Source organism: Oncorhynchus nerka, linkage group LG11 (assembly GCF_034236695.1).
Source record: "Oncorhynchus nerka isolate Pitt River linkage group LG11, Oner_Uvic_2.0, whole genome shotgun sequence".
Taxonomy (NCBI): domain Eukaryota; kingdom Metazoa; phylum Chordata; class Actinopteri; order Salmoniformes; family Salmonidae; genus Oncorhynchus; species Oncorhynchus nerka.
In genome coordinates, this window is record NC_088406.1 from 2070323 (window position 1) to 2087240 (window position 16918).

The 16918-nt window shown below is 45.2% G+C and overlaps 1 protein-coding gene and 1 pseudogene across 1 annotated transcript in view; one reads left to right on the forward strand and one right to left on the reverse strand.

The window, feature by feature from the left end:
- The window catches only part of LOC115127724 (rho GTPase-activating protein 42-like), a 249534-nt pseudogene extending 240866 nt beyond the window's left edge, over positions 1–8668 (forward strand).
- Positions 8669–14591: 5923 nt separating this feature from the next.
- pgr (progesterone receptor) overlaps positions 14592–16918 on the reverse strand; it is a 49546-nt gene continuing 47219 nt past the window's right edge. Inside the window, exon 9 of the mRNA XM_065024147.1 lies at positions 14592–16740. Coding sequence (XP_064880219.1) covers positions 16585–16740 — 156 coding nt within the window. The 3' untranslated portion in view covers positions 14592–16584. The remainder of the gene's footprint in view (positions 16741–16918) is intronic.

Sequence of the window (16918 nt, forward strand, 5' to 3'; positions counted from 1 at the left end):
GTCACCTGTTTGTCACTTGTTATTCACCTGTTATTCACCTGTTATTCACCCGTTGGTCACCTCTTATTCACCTGTTATTCACACCTGTTAGTCACCTGTTATTCACCTGTTAGTCACCTGTTATTTACCTCTTAGTCACCCACTTGTTGGTCACCTGTTATTCACCTGTTATTCACCTGTTAGTCACCTGTTATTCACCTGTTATTCACCTGTTTGTCACTTGTTAGTCACCTGTTATTCACCTGTTATTTACCTGTTAGTCACCTGTTATTCACCTGTTAGTCACATGTTTGTCACTTGTTAGTCACCTGTTTGTCACTTGTTAGTCACCTGTTTGTCACTTGTTAGTCACCTGTTTGTCACTTGTTATTTACCTGTTATTCACCCGTTGGTCACCTGTTATTCACCTGTTATTTACCTGTTAGTCACCTGTTTGTCACTTGTTAGTCACCTGTTTGTCACTTGTTAGTCACTTGTTAGTCACCTGTTTGTCACTTGTTAGTCACCTGTTTGTCACTTGTTATTCACCTGTTATTCACCTGTTATTCACCCGTTGGTCACCTCTTATTCACCTGTTATTCACCTGTTATTCACCTGTTAGTCACCTGTTATTTACCTCTTAGTCACCCGTTGGTCACCTGTTATTCACCTGTTATTCACCTGTTAGTCACCTGTTATTCACCTGTTATTCACCTGTTTGTCACTTGTTAGTCACCTGTTATTCACCTGTTATTTACCTGTTAGTCACCTGTTATTCACCTGTTAGTCAACCGTTTGTCACTTGTTATTCACCTGTTTGTCACCTGTTAGTCACCTGTTTGTCACCTGTTGGTCACCTGTTAGTCGACTGTTTAGTCACCTGTTGGTCACCTGTTGGTCACCTGTTAGTCACCTGTTGGTCACCTGTTAGTCGACTGTTTAGTCACCTGTTGGTCACCTGTTGGTCACCTGTTAGTCGACTTTTTAGTCACCTGTTGGTCACCTGTTGGTCACCTGTTAGTCGACTGTTAGTCACCTGTTGGTCACCTGTTAGTCGACTGTTAGTCACCTGTTGGTCACCTGTTAGTCGACTGTTAGTCACCTGTTGGTCACCTGTTAGTCGACTGTTAGTCACCTGTTGGTCACCTGTTATTCACCTGTTGGTCACCTGTTAGTCGACTGTTAGTCACCTGTTGGTCACCTGTTGGTCACCTGTTAGTCGACTGTTAGTCACCTGTTGGTCACCTGTTAGTCACCTGTTAGTCACCTGTTAGTCGACTGTTAGTCACCTGTTGGTCACTTGTTGGTCACCTGTTGGTCACCTGTTGGTCACCTGTTATTCACCTGTTGGTCACCTGTTAGTCGACTGTTAGTCACCTGTTGGTCACCTGTTGGTCACCTGTTAGTCACCTGTTATTCACCTGTTGGTCACCTGTTAGTCGACTGTTAGTCACCTGTTGGTCACCTGTTGGTCACCTGTTAGTCGACTGTTAGTCGACTGTTGGTCACCTGTTAGTCGACTGTTAGTCACCTGTTATTCACCTGTTAGTCACCTGTTAGTCACCTGTTAGTCACCTGTTGGTCACCTGTTGGTCACCTGTTAGTCGACTGTTAGTCGACTGTTGGTCACCTGTTAGTCGACTGTTAGTCACCTGTTGGTCACCTGTTGGTCACCTGTTAGTCACCTGTTGGTCACCTGTTGGTCACCTGTTGGTCACCTGTTAGTCACCTGTTGGTCACCTGTTAGTCACCTGTTAGTCACCTGTTAGTCGACTGTTGGTCACCTGTTAGTCGACTGTTAGTCACGTGTCGTTGTATGTATCCGGTGTTTTTCATTTATCATGTGTTGTTGCAGAGATATTTAACTGTGTCATCTGTCTGTCTTTATCCCTCTTTATAGAGATGTATCTGTCTGTCTTTATCCCTCTGTCCATCTTTATAGAGATGTATCTGTCTGTCTCTATCCCTCTTCATAGAGATGTATCTGTCTGTCTCTATCCCTCTTCATAGAGATGTATCTGTCTGTCTCTATCCCTCTTCATAGAGATGTATCTGTCTGTCTCTATCCCTCTTCATAGAGATGTATCTGTCTGTCTCTATCTCTCTTTATAGAGATGTATCTGTCTGTCTGTCTCTCTGTCCATCCATATCCATAGAGACACCAATGCCATAGACGTTCAGTATGTTTGTTGACTTTGTAATGTCTCCTGTGTTGGTTCCAGAGACGCCAAGGCCATGTACTCCTGTGAGGCAGAACACAGCCATGAGCTCAGCTTCCCACAGGGGGCTCTCTTCTCAAACGGTGAGACACTCACTCAGTTAACACACACACACAGACAGACAGACAGCTAATGCGGTGTGTCTACTGTTAAACAGAATGTGTCCATCTGTTCCTGTATACAGCAGATATTCCTCAGCTATGTATTTAGCCCAGGTCTGGTCTATAGAAGGAACCATCTGTAGGTTGTCCTGCATACAGACAGGGGCCACCCCAACTTGGTAGGCCTCAGTAATGACTTGGCAGTTTCCCAGTGTTGTGTGTACAGAAAGTGGAAGCATAGCGACCTTGCTTTTAGCTTGACGCTATCCTCTCTCTAAACACCCAGATAGCCTAGCCTCAGAGGGATGTTATTTCCTATCCTCTCTCTAAACACCCAGATAGCCTAGCCTCAGAGGGATGTTATTTCCTATCCTCTCTCTAAACACCCAGATAGCCTAGCCTCAGAGGGATGTTATTTCCTATCCTCTCTCTAAACACCCAGATAGCCTAGCCTCAGAGGGATGTTATTACATATCCTCTCTCTAAACACCCAGATATCCTAGCCTCAGAGGGATGTTATTTCCTATCCTCTCTCTAAACACCCAGATAGCCTAGCCTCAGAGGGATGTTATTACATATCCTCTCTCTAAACACCCAGATAGCCTAGCCTCAGAGGGATGTTATTTCATATCCTCTCTAAACACCCAGATAGCCTAGCCTCAGAGGGATGTTATTACATATCCTCTCTCTAAACACCCAGATAGCCTAGCCTCAGAGGGATGTTATTTCCTATCCTCTCTCTAAACACCCAGATAGCCTAGCCTCAGAGGGATGTTATTTCCTATCCTCTCTCTAAACACCCAGATAGCCTAGCCTCAGAGGGATGTTATTACATATCCTCTCTCTAAACACCCAGATAGCCTAGCCTCAGAGGGATGTTATTTCCTATCCTCTCTCTAAACACCCAGATAGCCTAGCCTCAGGGGGATGTTATTTCCTATCCTCTCTCTAAACACCCAGATAGCCTAGCCTCAGGGGGATGTTATTTCCTATCCTCTCTCTAAACACCCAGATAGCCTCAGATGAATGTTATTTTGCCTCTTGCCATGTGTTTGGCTCAGTCCCAGGGCAGCAGCCTTACAGCAGGTCACAGTAACCTCGTAGTGATGGAAAGCTGTGGAGCAGCTTAGCTGGATCTCATCCGTTCAGCTGACAGAGCCAGCTAGCAGCTAGCTACACTAGCAGTCGCCAGCAGAGATAAGGTTAACATTCGCATCCTCTTCGGCAGTTATTTTACTGTGTAAGAGGATCCGTTCCTATTCCCTATAAAGTACGATGGGGAGGCTGAGGGAAGAGAGGGGAGGCTGAGGAAGAGGAGGAAGAGGAGAGGGGGAAGAGAGGGGAGGCTGAGGGAAGAGGGGGAGGCTGGGGAAGAGGAGGGGGAGGAAGAGAGGGAGGCTGAGGGAAGAGAGGGGAGGGAAGAGAGGGAGGCTGAGGGAGAGAGGAGGCTGAGGGAGAGAGGGGAGGCTGAGGGGAGAGGGAGGGAAGAGGGGAGGGGAAGAGAGGGAGGCTGAGGAGAGGAAGAGGCTGAGGGGAGGGAAGGCTGAGGGAGGCTGAGGGAAGAGGGGGGGGAGAGAGGCTGAGGGGAGGGAAGAGGCTGAGGGGGAGAGGGGAGGAGGCTGAGGGAAGAGGGGGGGGAGGAGGCTGAGGGGAGAGAGGGGAGGCTGAGGGGAGAGGCTGAGGAAAGAGGGGAGGCTGAGGGAGAGAGGCTGAGAGGGAGATAGGCTGAGGGGGGGGGGAGGGGGAGGGAAGAGAGGCTGAGAGAGGGGAGGGGAGGGAAGAGAGGCTGAGGGGGGGAGAGGAGGAGGGAAGAGGCTGAGGGGGGGGAGAGGGAGAGGGAGGCTGAGGGGAGAGGGGAGGGAAGAGGGGATAGATCCTGAGGGAAGAGGGGGGAGAGAGGCTGAGGGGGAGGGAAGAGAGGCTGGGAAAGAGGGGGGGGAGAGGGAGGAGGGAAGAGAGGCTGAGGGAAGAGGGGAGGGGGAGGAGGCTGAGGGGAGGGAAGAGAGGCTGAGGGAAGAGGGGGGAGGGGGAGGGGAGGGAGGGAAGAGGGGAGGGGGGGGAGGGAGAGGGCTGAGGGAGGGAAGAGAGGCTGAGGAAAGAGAGGGAGAGGGGGAGGGGGGGGAAGAGAGGCTGAGGGAAGAGGGGAGGGAAGAGAGGCTGAGGAAAGAGGGGAGAGGGGAGGGAAGGCTGAGGGAAGAGGGGGAGGGGAGAGAGGCTGAGGGGAGGGAAGAGAGGCTGAGGAAAGAGGGGGGAGAGGGGAGGGAAGGGGAAGGGGAGGGAAGAGAGGCTGAGGAAAGAGGGGGAGAGGCTGAGGGGAAGAGGGGGGGGGAGAGGCTGAGGGGAGGGAAGAGAGGATGAGGAAAGAGGGGGAGGGAAGAGAGGCTGAGGAAGAGGGGAGAGGGGGTGAACCTGAGGGGAGATGGGGAGACAGGAGGAGGGGTGAGGCTTATTGGATGGGGAGGAAGGGAGGTTGAGGGGTGAACCTGAGGGGAGAGGAGCGGGGAGGGGAGTTTGTGTAAATCATAAATAAAAGACTGACCTGGAGGCTGCCTTGATCGTTAATGCTAATTATTCTAGCCTAGTACTATAAGGGCACAGGGCGAGACCCAGATGCAGACGGTTTGAGTCTCTGATATTTATTATAATCCAAGGGGCAGGGAAGTGAATGGTCGTGGACAGGCCAAATATCATAAACAAGGTCAGAGTCCAGGAGGTACAGAGTGGCAGGCAGGCTCGAGGTCAGGGCAGACAGTATGGTCAGACAGGCTCGAGGTCAGGGCAGACAGTATGGTCAGACAGGCTCGAGGTCAGGGCAGACAGTATGGTCAGACAGGCTCGAGGTCAGGGCAGACAGGCTCGAGGTCAGGGCAGACAGTATGGTCTAGTCAGCCTAGTGGGGTTTTATCTGTCGTTAATGCTAATTATTCTAGCCTAGTGAGGTGTTATCTGTCGTTAATGCTAATTATTCTAGCCTAGTGTGGTTTTATCTGTCGTGAATGCTAATTATTCTAGCCTAGTGAGGTGTTATCTGTCGTTAATGCTAATTATTCTAGCTTAGTGGGGTTTTATCTGTCGTTAATGCTAATTATTCTAGCTTAGTGGGGTTTTATCTGTCGTTAATGCTAATTATTCTAGCCTAGTGAGGTGTTATCTGTCGTTAATGCTAATTATTCTAGCCTAGTGAGGTGTTATGTTTCATTCCTGAATCCAAGCAATTCCTCTCTCTCCTCTCTTTGACTGACAGATGCTGCTCTCCATCCTCAGTGTATCCATCTATTGAACCTGACTGGATCCAAGCAACGTTCCTCTCTCTCCTCTCTTTGACTGACAGATGCTCTCTCTCTCCATCCTCAGTGTATCCATCTATTGAACCTGACTGGATCCAAGCAACGTTCCTCTCTCTCCTCTCTTTGACTGACAGATGCTCTCTCTCTCCATCCTCAGTGTATCCATCTATTGAACCTGGCTGGATCCAAGCAACGTTCAGGGAAAGACTGGCCTGATCCTGAGAACTATGTGGTTTATCTCTAACAACAAACGGACTGCTCCAAGACCTAAACATCCCAAACGAACCTTGATCATTTCATGGTATCCATGGTAACAATAATCTGTAACGTGATTGTTGTGAAGGCCAAGTTTCCCCATTGATCAGACATGTAGATATGGGAACGTTGAGTATCGTTCATATGCAGTAGAAGGAGCAGATGTGTGTTTTTAATCACCTGAATGATATACCTACCTACCTACCTACACCCTTATCAAGATGAATACTTCTGGTCATGTCATGCTGCTGGTCCTATTCTTATAGGTTAGTGTTGATATACTGTATGTTCCAGGTGGGATATGCAGTAAAAACATACAGGATTGATAATATACACTGAACAAGAAATATAAACTCAACATGTAAAGTGTTAGTCCCGTGTTTCAGGAGCTGAAATAAACAACCAATCCCCGAGATGTTTCATACGCAAAGAAAGCTTTTTCCTCTCACATTCTGTGTACAAATGTGTTTACATCCCTGAGCATTTCTCCTTCGCCACGATCATTCATCCACCTGACAGGTGTGGCATATCAAGAAGCTGATTTAACGGCATCATTACACAGGTGCACCTTGTGCTGGGGGGACATTAAAAGGCCACTCTAAAATGTGCAGTTTTGTCACACCACACAATGCCACAGATGTCAAAATGTTTGATGGAGTGTGCAAATGGCATGCTGACTGCAGGAATATCCACCAGAGCTGTTGCCAGAGAATTGAATGTTAATTTATTTCTCTACCATAAGCCACCTCCAACGTTGCTTTAGAGGATTTGTCAGTACATCCAACCAGGCCTCAAAACCGCAGACCCACGTGTATGGCGTTTTGTGATGTCAGCGTGAACAGAGCGCCCCATGGTGGCAGTGGGGTTATGGTATGGGGCAGGCATAAGCTACGGACAACCAACACAATTGCATTTTATCGGTGGCAATTTTAATGCACAGAAATCCAGAGACGAGTACCTGAGGTCCATCGAGAGGCCCATTTTGTTTAAGGTATCTGTAACCAGAGTACCTGAGGCCCATCGAGAGGCCCATTTTGTCTCTAACCAACAGATGCAGATCTTTATTCCCAGTCATGTGAAATCCATAGATTAGGACCTAATGTATTTATTTACATTAATTGATTTTCTCATATGAACTGCATGTTGCGTTTATATTTTTGTTCAGTATAATAGTATAATACGTCCAGGATTCAATTGCGATTTTGTCGGCTATGCACCATATAGAAGTAACATATCTGAATGAGCTGACAGGTTTACTGTGAATCTCAGCGGAAGAACATTGCCTTTAAAAGGTGCATAGCGTGGACTAAATCCTACTAATAAATACCCACAGGTGTAAAGATATACAGGTATGTTACCCATAGACCTGCTGGTTGTCTGTCTGTAGTGTTGTGGTACTAGTTCAGTTCCAGTATTACGTCTGTCTCGTCTAGATGACAGGTAGGATTCCCTTCTTATAGATCAAACCAACACATCTTTCTGAATCTCGAAACAAAATTTAGATATCGTACATTTCAATGTTTATGGCAATAAACAGTTATTTAATGTGAAATAGTCCGTGGTTGTTGGTCCAACATAGAACAGCATGTACATGGAATCATGTCATTTTACCCAGAGCGCCTTGCTTCAAGGGCACATCGACAGGTGGTTTTACCCAGAGCGCCTTGCTTCAAGGGCACATCGACAGGTGGTTTTACCCAGAGCGCCTTGCTTCAAGGGCACATCGACAGGTGGTTTTACCCAGAGCGCCTTGCTTCAAGGGCACATCGACAGGTGATTTTACCCAGTTGGCTCGGGGATTCGATCCAACTGACTACGTGGCACACTACATTTTCCAAATGGAACCCTATTCCCTATGTAGTGCACTACTTTTGACCAGGACTCATTGGGGATGTATTTCCTAACTAGTAAATCACTCAAGTGTTTTTCCTAACTAGTGAATCACTCAAGTGCACTTTTTGTTTAAATATATGGTACCTGCATGTCACACATCCAGGAGCTCTTCCTCTAGTTGGTACTATTAACATATTTACCCTCTTAATCTTCACTGTGTATTGAAAGAAATGATCACTTAAATGCCAGGATTCGATCCGATCCCTCTTTGTCAGCTATGCACATTTTAAAGCCAATGTTCCTGTGTTCGTAGAGACCACGGAAATGACCTTTAAATGGGGCATATCGTCGATCGGCTTGAATCTTGTTTTATGTATCGTTACGTCTAAATGATGAATTAGAAAACGGAATGTTTGTCTAATGTCCGATATATGACTCTCTAGTCTAGTACGCTGGTGTACTAGCAACGTCAACGGTGAATTATATCAACTCAGACTAAACATGTATAATATGAGGTTACGTCCCAAATTGCACCCTTTAGCCTATATAGTTCACTACTTTAGACCAGAGCCCTATTCCCTATATAGTGCACTACTTTAGACCAGATCCCTATTCCCTATATAGTGCACTACTTTAGACCAGAGCCCTATTCCCTATATAGTGCACTACTTTAGACAGGAGCCCTATGGACCCTATTCCCTATATAGTGCACTACTTTAGACAGGAGCCCTATGGACCCTATTCCCTATATAGTGCACTACTTTAGACAGGAGCCCTATGGACCCTATGCCCTATATAGTGCACTACTTTAGACAGGAGCCCTATGGACCCTGGTGAAAAGAGGTGCACTCTGAAGGGAAGAGGGTGCGGTGCCATTGGCGACGTTTCCTCCGATTCTATTTTTTATTAAAGATGGTGTTTGATATTTAATTTTGTACTGTCACAAAAAAACTAAAGACTCAAGTAATAAATGTGTAACTTGTGTACAACAGAATGTCTTATTATTCCTCTTCAGTCTAACTGCACTGCAAAATAAATCTAGATAAAAGAGATTTTCAATTGGGACGTTGTTGACCTAATATCTACTAAAGTAAAACTGTTTTTGAAGAAGTGAAAACAGGTAAGAGGAGATTGATTCAAATTCAACACAGGACTTTGTCAGAGTGAACAGAAAAGAGGAAAGAAGGAGGAACCACTGAGGTATTTGGGCTTCTAGTGGTTCAGTTGGCAAGATCTTGGTGTTCCTTTCCATTTAAAGCCATCAGGATGTTCAGTGACCTTGAACAATGGTTCTGGAATGATACTCCCTAACGTTAGGGCAAGGAAATGATCAGAGCACTTCTCTGTTTTCTCTAGTGAACACTCATGATACATTTTAATAACCCACCGTCTAGTCCTCTAGTCAGGCTAACTGATACATTTTAATAACCCACTGTCTAGTCCTCTAGTCAGGCCAACTGATACCTTTTAATAACCCACTGTCTAGTCCTCTAGTCAGGCTAACTGATACCTTTTAATAACCCACTGTCTAGTCCTCTAGTCAGGCCAACTGATACCTTTTAATAACCCACTGTCTAGTCCTCTAGTCAGGCCAACTGATACCTTTTAATAACCCACTGTCTAGTCCTCTAGTCAGGCCAACTGATACCTTTAATAACCCACTGTCTAGTCCTCTAGTCAGGCCAACTGATACCTTTTAATAACCCACTGTCTAGTCCTCTGAGTCAGGCAGGCTAACTGATACCTTTTAATAACCCACTGTCTAGTCCTCTAGTCAGGCCAACTGATACCTTTTAATAACCCACTGTCTAGTCCTCTAGTCAGGCCAACTGATACCTTTTAATAACCCACTAGTCAGGCCAACTGATACCTTTTAATAACCCACTGTCTAGTCCTCTAGTCAGGCCAACTGATACCTTTTAATAACCCACTGTCTAGTCCTCTAGTCAGGCTAACTGATCCTTTTAATAACCTCTCTAGTCAGGCCAACTGATACCTTTTAATAACCCACTGTCTAGTCCTCTAGTCAGGCCAACTGATACCTTTTAATAACCCACTGTCTAGTCCTCTAGTCAGGCCAACTGATACCTTTTAATAACCCACTGTCTAGTCCTCTAGTCAGGCCAACTGATACCTTTTAATAACCCACTGTCTAGTCAGGCCAACTGATACCTTTTAGAGTCAGGCCAACTGATACCTTTTAATAACCCACTGTCTAGTCCTCTATAACCCACCACTGTCTAGTCCTCTAGTCAGGCCAACTGATACCTTTTAATAACCCACTGTCTAGTCCTCTAGTCAGGCCAACTGATACCTTTTAATAACCCACTGTCTAGTCAGGCCAACTGATACCTTTTAATAACCCACTGTCTAGTCCTCTAGTCAGGCCAACTGATACCTTTTAATAACCCACTGTCTAGTCCTCTAGTCAGGCCAACTGATACCTTTTAATAACCCACTGTCTAGTCCTCTAGTCAGGCCAACTGATACCTTTTAATAACCCACTGTCTAGTCAGGCCGATTAATAACCCACTGTCTAGTCAGGCCGATTAATAACCCACTCTCTGGTCCTCTAGTCAGGCCGTCTGTTGCTTAAATGATAATGCCCTCAAAGCCAGTGTTTGGAAAATATATAGGCACTGGTGTTGTTTGTCCCAAGAGGGCCTGCAAACCGTGCCACTATATCCTCCAAACACTGGCTTCATTATCAGTTTCATTCAACAGGTTACCAACATATTTAAATAATGATTTACATATTTAATAAAACCTTGATTTTGATTCATTCATATAGATATAAGATATAGTTCTGACACAAATCTAGGGTTGATACACAAGCCGTTTGGTTGTTCGTTCTATCGGTGCGATGGCCAGTCGTTTTGTTCTGCATCTATGGATGAGAACCAGTCGTTCAGTCTTTTTGTTCTGCATCTATGGATGAGAACCAGTCGTTCAGTCTTTTTGTTCTGCATCTATGGATGAGAACCAGTCGTTCGTTCTAAATGTTTCACACTGGCTGGCAACGTTGTTAACCCTTTTTTGCTAGCTAGCCAACTACCGCTAACTTACAGTCACGTCAAACAATGCAGCCAGGATAACAGCAAAGTAGCTGCCTTTGCATTTTTTTTTACATTATTTTCTAGTGGTTATTTATTAGGATACATCCATAACAATGAGCTACGATTTCGCCTGACGTAGAAAATGTGCTCCCTCGTCAGGACACTGTTGTTCAGAGGAGCTAGCCAACAACACAGCTAGCACAATCACTTCAAACTGAAGCTGGACACTGTTGTTCAGAGGAGCTAGCCAGCAACACAGCTAGCACAATCACTTCAAACTGAAGCTGGAAAGACTGTAAACTAGCTGCACTTTGTTTCCTTTTACCTGTAAAGTATTGATATTTCTTTGTATCCATAAACATTATGCTGATTCATGAGAAAAGCTGCCTGACTGTCGTCCCGACAACCGACGCGTTCATTACTATGGGACAGCTGGAGATCGAATTTGAATATTGAAACAATGTTGCAGATGTCGGAGAGACAGATAGGAAGGTTTAAACAAATCTCTGCTGTTGAAAACAAATTGTTAGTCTGAAAGAAATGTGAGATAATGTCGAGATTCTTTTTATAGTGGAGATCAAGTTTATACATTGCCTGGCTGGGCTGATGAGACAGTGGATTACAGTCAGATGGATCAGAGTAAATAGGCATTTTAACATCACAGATTTAGCCAGTGGTAACTTGTGGAATAGACACCAGCTGGAATGCGGTTTTAACCAATCAGCATTCAGGATTCTAACCACCCATTGTATAATTAAGAACAAAATAAAAGAAAGCACATGGAATGAGTGGAAATGTGTTGTATTAATTTAACATCTACAGTATAGTATACGTTGAGAAGAAAATCACTAATATAACAAAAAAAAAAAAACATTTCTGTCATTGTACTATATACTGTACTGGACACACAACACGACCTGACAATTCCCTACATAGTGCACTACTTTTGACCACAACTCCATAGTATAGTGCCCTATAAAGGGAATGGGGTGCCAGTTGGGATGCACACTTTAATAATGCTACCTTTACGCTGGCTGGCTGCAGTTTAACATAAACAGATTCGGTCTGATATATTGGCACCCTGGCATAAATGTTCAGTTTCCTCTTTTTAAAACTGGTTGAAGGGCTCCTTTTACCCTGTAGGAAACCTGCAACGTACCACAGGTTAGATCATTTGCACACTAAATGACAATCATTGCCTCCAACCAAATTCAAATGAATTTTTTTTACATTTCTAAAACTTCAACTTATTCCCAGAAGAAATAGTGAATCATGCAATGAGTGCCAATATATCTGACCCCGACTGTAATACGTCAGGATGGTTTGATGTCAGTACCAACGGTATCAACGTGTTTGATCATCGTTCGTCATCAGCTGAGTGATGTCATAATATATTAATGAGTTTTAAGGTCAAGGAAAGCAAGGAGACCATGAAGTTAGGGCCTCTGTACACTACACTACTAAAACTAGGTCCAGGATAGATAGTTGTGATCTGATGTTGATCTCACCAGACATATTTTACTATAAATCCAACAGGTACAAATTCTCCCTCTTTCTCTCTCTCTCGCTCCTTTCTCCTCTCTCTCTCTCTCTTTCCTTTCTCTCTCTGTCTCACTCTTTCTCCTCTCCTCCCTCTTTCTCTCTCTCTCTCTCTCTCTCGCTCCTTTCTCTCTGTGTCTCTCTTTCTCCTCTCTCTCTCTTTCCTTTCTCTCTCTGTCTCACTCTTTCTCCTCTCTCTCTCTCTTACTCCTTTCTCTCTCTCTCTCGCTCTCTCCTTTCTCTCTCTCTCTCTCTCTTTCTGTCTCTTGCTCTCTCCTCTTTCTCTCTCTCTCTCTCCTTTCCCCTTCTCTCTCTGTCTCTCTCTCTCTCCTTTCCCCTTCTCTCTCCTTTCTCTCTCTTTCTCTCTCCTTTCCCTTTCTCTCTCCCTCTTTCTCACTCTCTCTCTCCTTTCATCTCTCTCTTTTTCTGTCTCTCTCTCTCTTTCTGTCTCTTTCTCCTCTCCACTCTCTCTCCTTTCCTCCCCTACTCTCTCTCCTTTCCTCCCTTACTCTCTCTCCTTTCCTCTCTCTCTCGCTCTCTCATTTCCTCTCTTTCTCCTTTCCTCCCTCCTTCTTTCTCGCTCCATTCCTCTCTCGCTCCTTTCTCCTTTCTCTCTCTTTCCTTTCTCTCTCTGTCTCACTCTTTCTCCTCTCCTCCCTCTTTCTCTCTCTCTCTCTCTCTCACTCCTTTCTCTCTGTGTCTCTCTTTCTCCTCTCTCTCTCGCTCCTTTCTCTCTGTGTCTCTCTTTCTCCTCTCTCTCTTTCCTTTCTCACTCTTTCTCCTCTCTCTCTCTCTTACTCCTTTCTCTCTCTCTCTCTCTCCTCTTTCTCTCTCTCTCTCTCCTTTCCCCTTCTCTCTCTCTTTTCTCTCTGTCTCTCTCTCCTTTCCCCTTCTCTCTCCTTTCCCTTTCTTTCTCTCTCCTTTCCCTTTCTCTCTCCCTCTTTCTCACTCTCTCTCTCCTTTCATCTCTCTTTTTCTGTCTCTCTCTCTCTTTCTGTCTCTTTCTCCTCTCCACTCTCTCTCCTTTCCTCCCCTACTCTCTCTCCTTTCCTCTCGCTCTCATTTCCTCTCTTTCTCCTTTCCTCCCTCCTTCTTTCTCGCTCCATTCCTCTCTCGCTCTCTCTCTCCCCCCTCGCTCTCTCTCCTTTCCTTCCTCTCTTTCTCCTGTACTCTCTTGATCTCTCTCTTTATCTCTCTCCTCCCTCCCTCTCTCATCTCTTTTTCCTCCTTTTCTCTCTCCCTTCTTTTTCTCCTTTATCTCTCTCTCTCTTTTTCCTACCTTTATCTCTCTCATCTCTCTTTTTCCTCCCCTTATCTCTCCCCCTCTCTCTTTTTCCTCCCTTTATCTCTCCCCCTCTCTCTTTTTCCTCCCTTTATCTCTCCCTCTCTCTCTTTTTCCTCCCTTTATCTCTCTCCTCTCTCTCTTTTTCCTCCCTTTATCTCTCTCCTCTCTCATCTCTCTCTTTTTCCTACCTTTATCTCTCTCCTCTCTCTCTTTTTCATTCCTTTATCTCTCTCCTCTCTCTCTTTTTCCTACCTTTATCTCTCTCCTCTCTCTCTCTTTTTCCTCCCTTTATCTCTCATCTCTCTTTTTCCTCCCTTTATCTCTCCCCCTCTCTCTTTTTCCTCCCTTTATCTCTCTCCTCTCTCTCTCTTTTTCCTCCCTTTATCTCTCTCCTCTCTCTCTCTTTTTCCTCCCTTTCTCTCCCCCTCTCTCTTTTTCCTCCCTTATCTCTCTCATCTCTCTTTTTCCTCCCTTTATCTCTCCCCCTCTCTCTTTTTCCTCCCTTTATCTCTCCCCCTCTCTCTTTTTCCTCCCTTATCTCTCTCATCTCTCTTTTTCCTCCCTTTATCTCTCCCCCTCTCTCTTTTTCCTCCCTTATCTCTCTCATCTCTTTTTTCCTCCCTTTATCTCTCCCCCTCTCTCTTTTTCCTCCTTTATCTCTCCCCTCTCTCTCTTTTTCCTCCTTTATCTCTCCCCCTCTCTCTTTTTCCTCCCTATCTCTCTCATCTCTCTTTTTCCTCCCTTTATCTCTCCCCCTCTCTCTTTTTCCTCCCTTATCTCTCTCATCTCTCTTTTTCCTCCCTTTATCTCTCCCCCTCTCTCTTTTTCCTCCCTTTATCTCTCCCCCTCTCTCTTTTTCCTCCCTTTATCTCTCTCATCTCTCTCTTTTTCCTCCCTTTATCTCTCTCTCCTCTCTCTTTTTCTACCCTTTATCTCTACCCCTCTCCCTTTATCTCTCTCCTCTCATCTCTCTTTTTCCTCCCTTTATCTCTCTCCTCTCTCCACCCTTTATCCTTCCTTTATCTCTCTCCTCTCTCTCTTTTTCCTACCTTTATCTCTCTCATCTCTCTCTTTTTCCTCCCTTTATCTCTCTCATCTCTCTCTTTTTCCTCCCTTTATCTCTCTCCTCTCTCATCTCTCTCTTTTTCCTCCCACTATCGCTCTCCTCTTTTTCTCTTTTTATCTCTGTCTCGCTCTATATGTCTTTATCTTGAGGATCGGGGAGGGAGGTTCAGATGGTATTTCCTTATCGCAGAGCAATGGAACATTTATTTTTCCACATTTCTGCGAATAGCAATGGCATTGAAATAACATCATTCCCCTTGTGCTCCCTTTACAGGTCTCTCTTTTAACATATATTTTAACTCAATGAGATAAAAAAATAGTGGTTATGTAATTTAATGGTACATGAAATAGAATGGCGTTGTGTATTTTGTATGAAAATGTAACTTTCGGAACATGAGATATATAAATGCCTGCCCAGCCATGAAGCAGGGAGTGTGACATGTACGTAACTGAAAACAAAACGCAAAAAGCAAAACTTGGTACACCAGTTTTAAGGTTGCGTCTCAAACAGCACCCTTATTCCCTACATAGTGCACTACTTTCAACCAGAGCCCATGGCACTCTGGTCAAAAGCAGTGCACTGTTGGGAATAGGGTGCAATTTGGGACGTAACCTAGCTCTCTTACAAGTCTAGCAAAACAGTAATTCTCACAAATTAAAAATGCTAACACAACTTCTATATATAAAATTCTACCACCTCAAAAGATAAGAGTGAATTGAAGGGAGGCACCGTTACAGTATCTTTGATGGATTCACCACAGAGGTCTGACTGGAGGACATATCTGGACTATTGGACATCAGAGGTCTGACTGGAGGACATATCTGGACTATAGGTCTGACTGGAGGACATATCTGGACTATTGGACATCAGACAGGGCAGACAGACCTTGGAGAAGGATTCACCACAGAGGTCTGACTGGAGGACATATCTGGACTATAGGACATCAGAGGTTTGACTGGAGGACATATCTGGACTATTGGACATCAGAGGTCTGACTGGAGGACATATCTGGACTATTGGACATCAGAGGTCTGACTGGAGGACATATCTGGACTATTGGACATCAGAGGTCTGACTGGAGGACATATCTGGACTATTGGACATCAGAGGTCTGACTGGAGGACATATCTGGACTATAGGACATCAGAGGTCTGACTGGAGGACATATCTGGACTATAGGACATCAGAGGTCTGACTGGAGGACATATCTGGACTATAGGACATCAGAGGTCTGACTGGAGGACATATCTGGACTATTGGACATCAGAGGTCTGACTGGAGGACATATCTGGACTATTGGACATCAGACAGGGCAGACAGACCTTGGAGAAGGAATCACAGTTCTAAGAGGTTTGACTGGAGGACATATCTGGACTATAGGACATCAGACAGGGCAGACAGACCTTGGAGAAGGAATCACAGTTCTAAGAGGTTTGACTGGAGGACATATCTGCCTGCTGGCAGGACTATTGGACTTCAGACAGGGCAGACAGACCTTGGAGAAGGAATCATTCTGCCACAAACATAAACCCAACTAATTCCTCCCCAAAACCTTCATGTTTAACTTGGTCCAAATATCACCTCCGCAAAACCTTCATGTTTAACTTGGTCCAAATATCACCTCCCCAAAACCTTCATGTTTAACTTGGTCCAAATATCACCTCCCCAAAACCTTCATGTTTAACTTCGTCCAAATATCACCTCCCCAAAACCTTCATGTTTAACTTGGTCCAAATATCACCTCCCCAAAACCTTCACGTTTAACTTAAATTTTCTTAGTTTCAAAGATATGATACACCCACCGGACAAAGACCTATTTTCAAATCAACATAACATTTTGGTCGATATTTGATTTGATATATGATGATGTTTATAAAATATTTATTCAACTCTTGCTCTTTGGGTATATTCTATTCTTCCATGGTGCTTTGCGCGGTGCAGGTTTGGTTGTCTCCTGTGATTGGTCACTTGGCGTGGAAGAGGAGGGTCTTGACCATGCCGGCCAGGACCTTGGGGAGCTGGGAGGAGATGACCTCTGACATCATTTCAGGGAACTCAACCTTCATGGCGTCAGCCTGGATGTAGGTACTAAGACAGTACAGGTTCACTTTCTTCACAATCTGGTGGAGGGGGGAGAGATAGATGGGGGAGGAGGGAGAGATAGATGGGGGAGGAGGGAGAGATAGATGGGGAGGAGGGAGAGATGGGGGAGGAGGGAGAGATGGGGGATGAGGGAGAGATGGGGGAGGAGGGAGGGAGAGAGATGGAGGAGGAGGGGGAGAGATGGAGGAGGAGGGA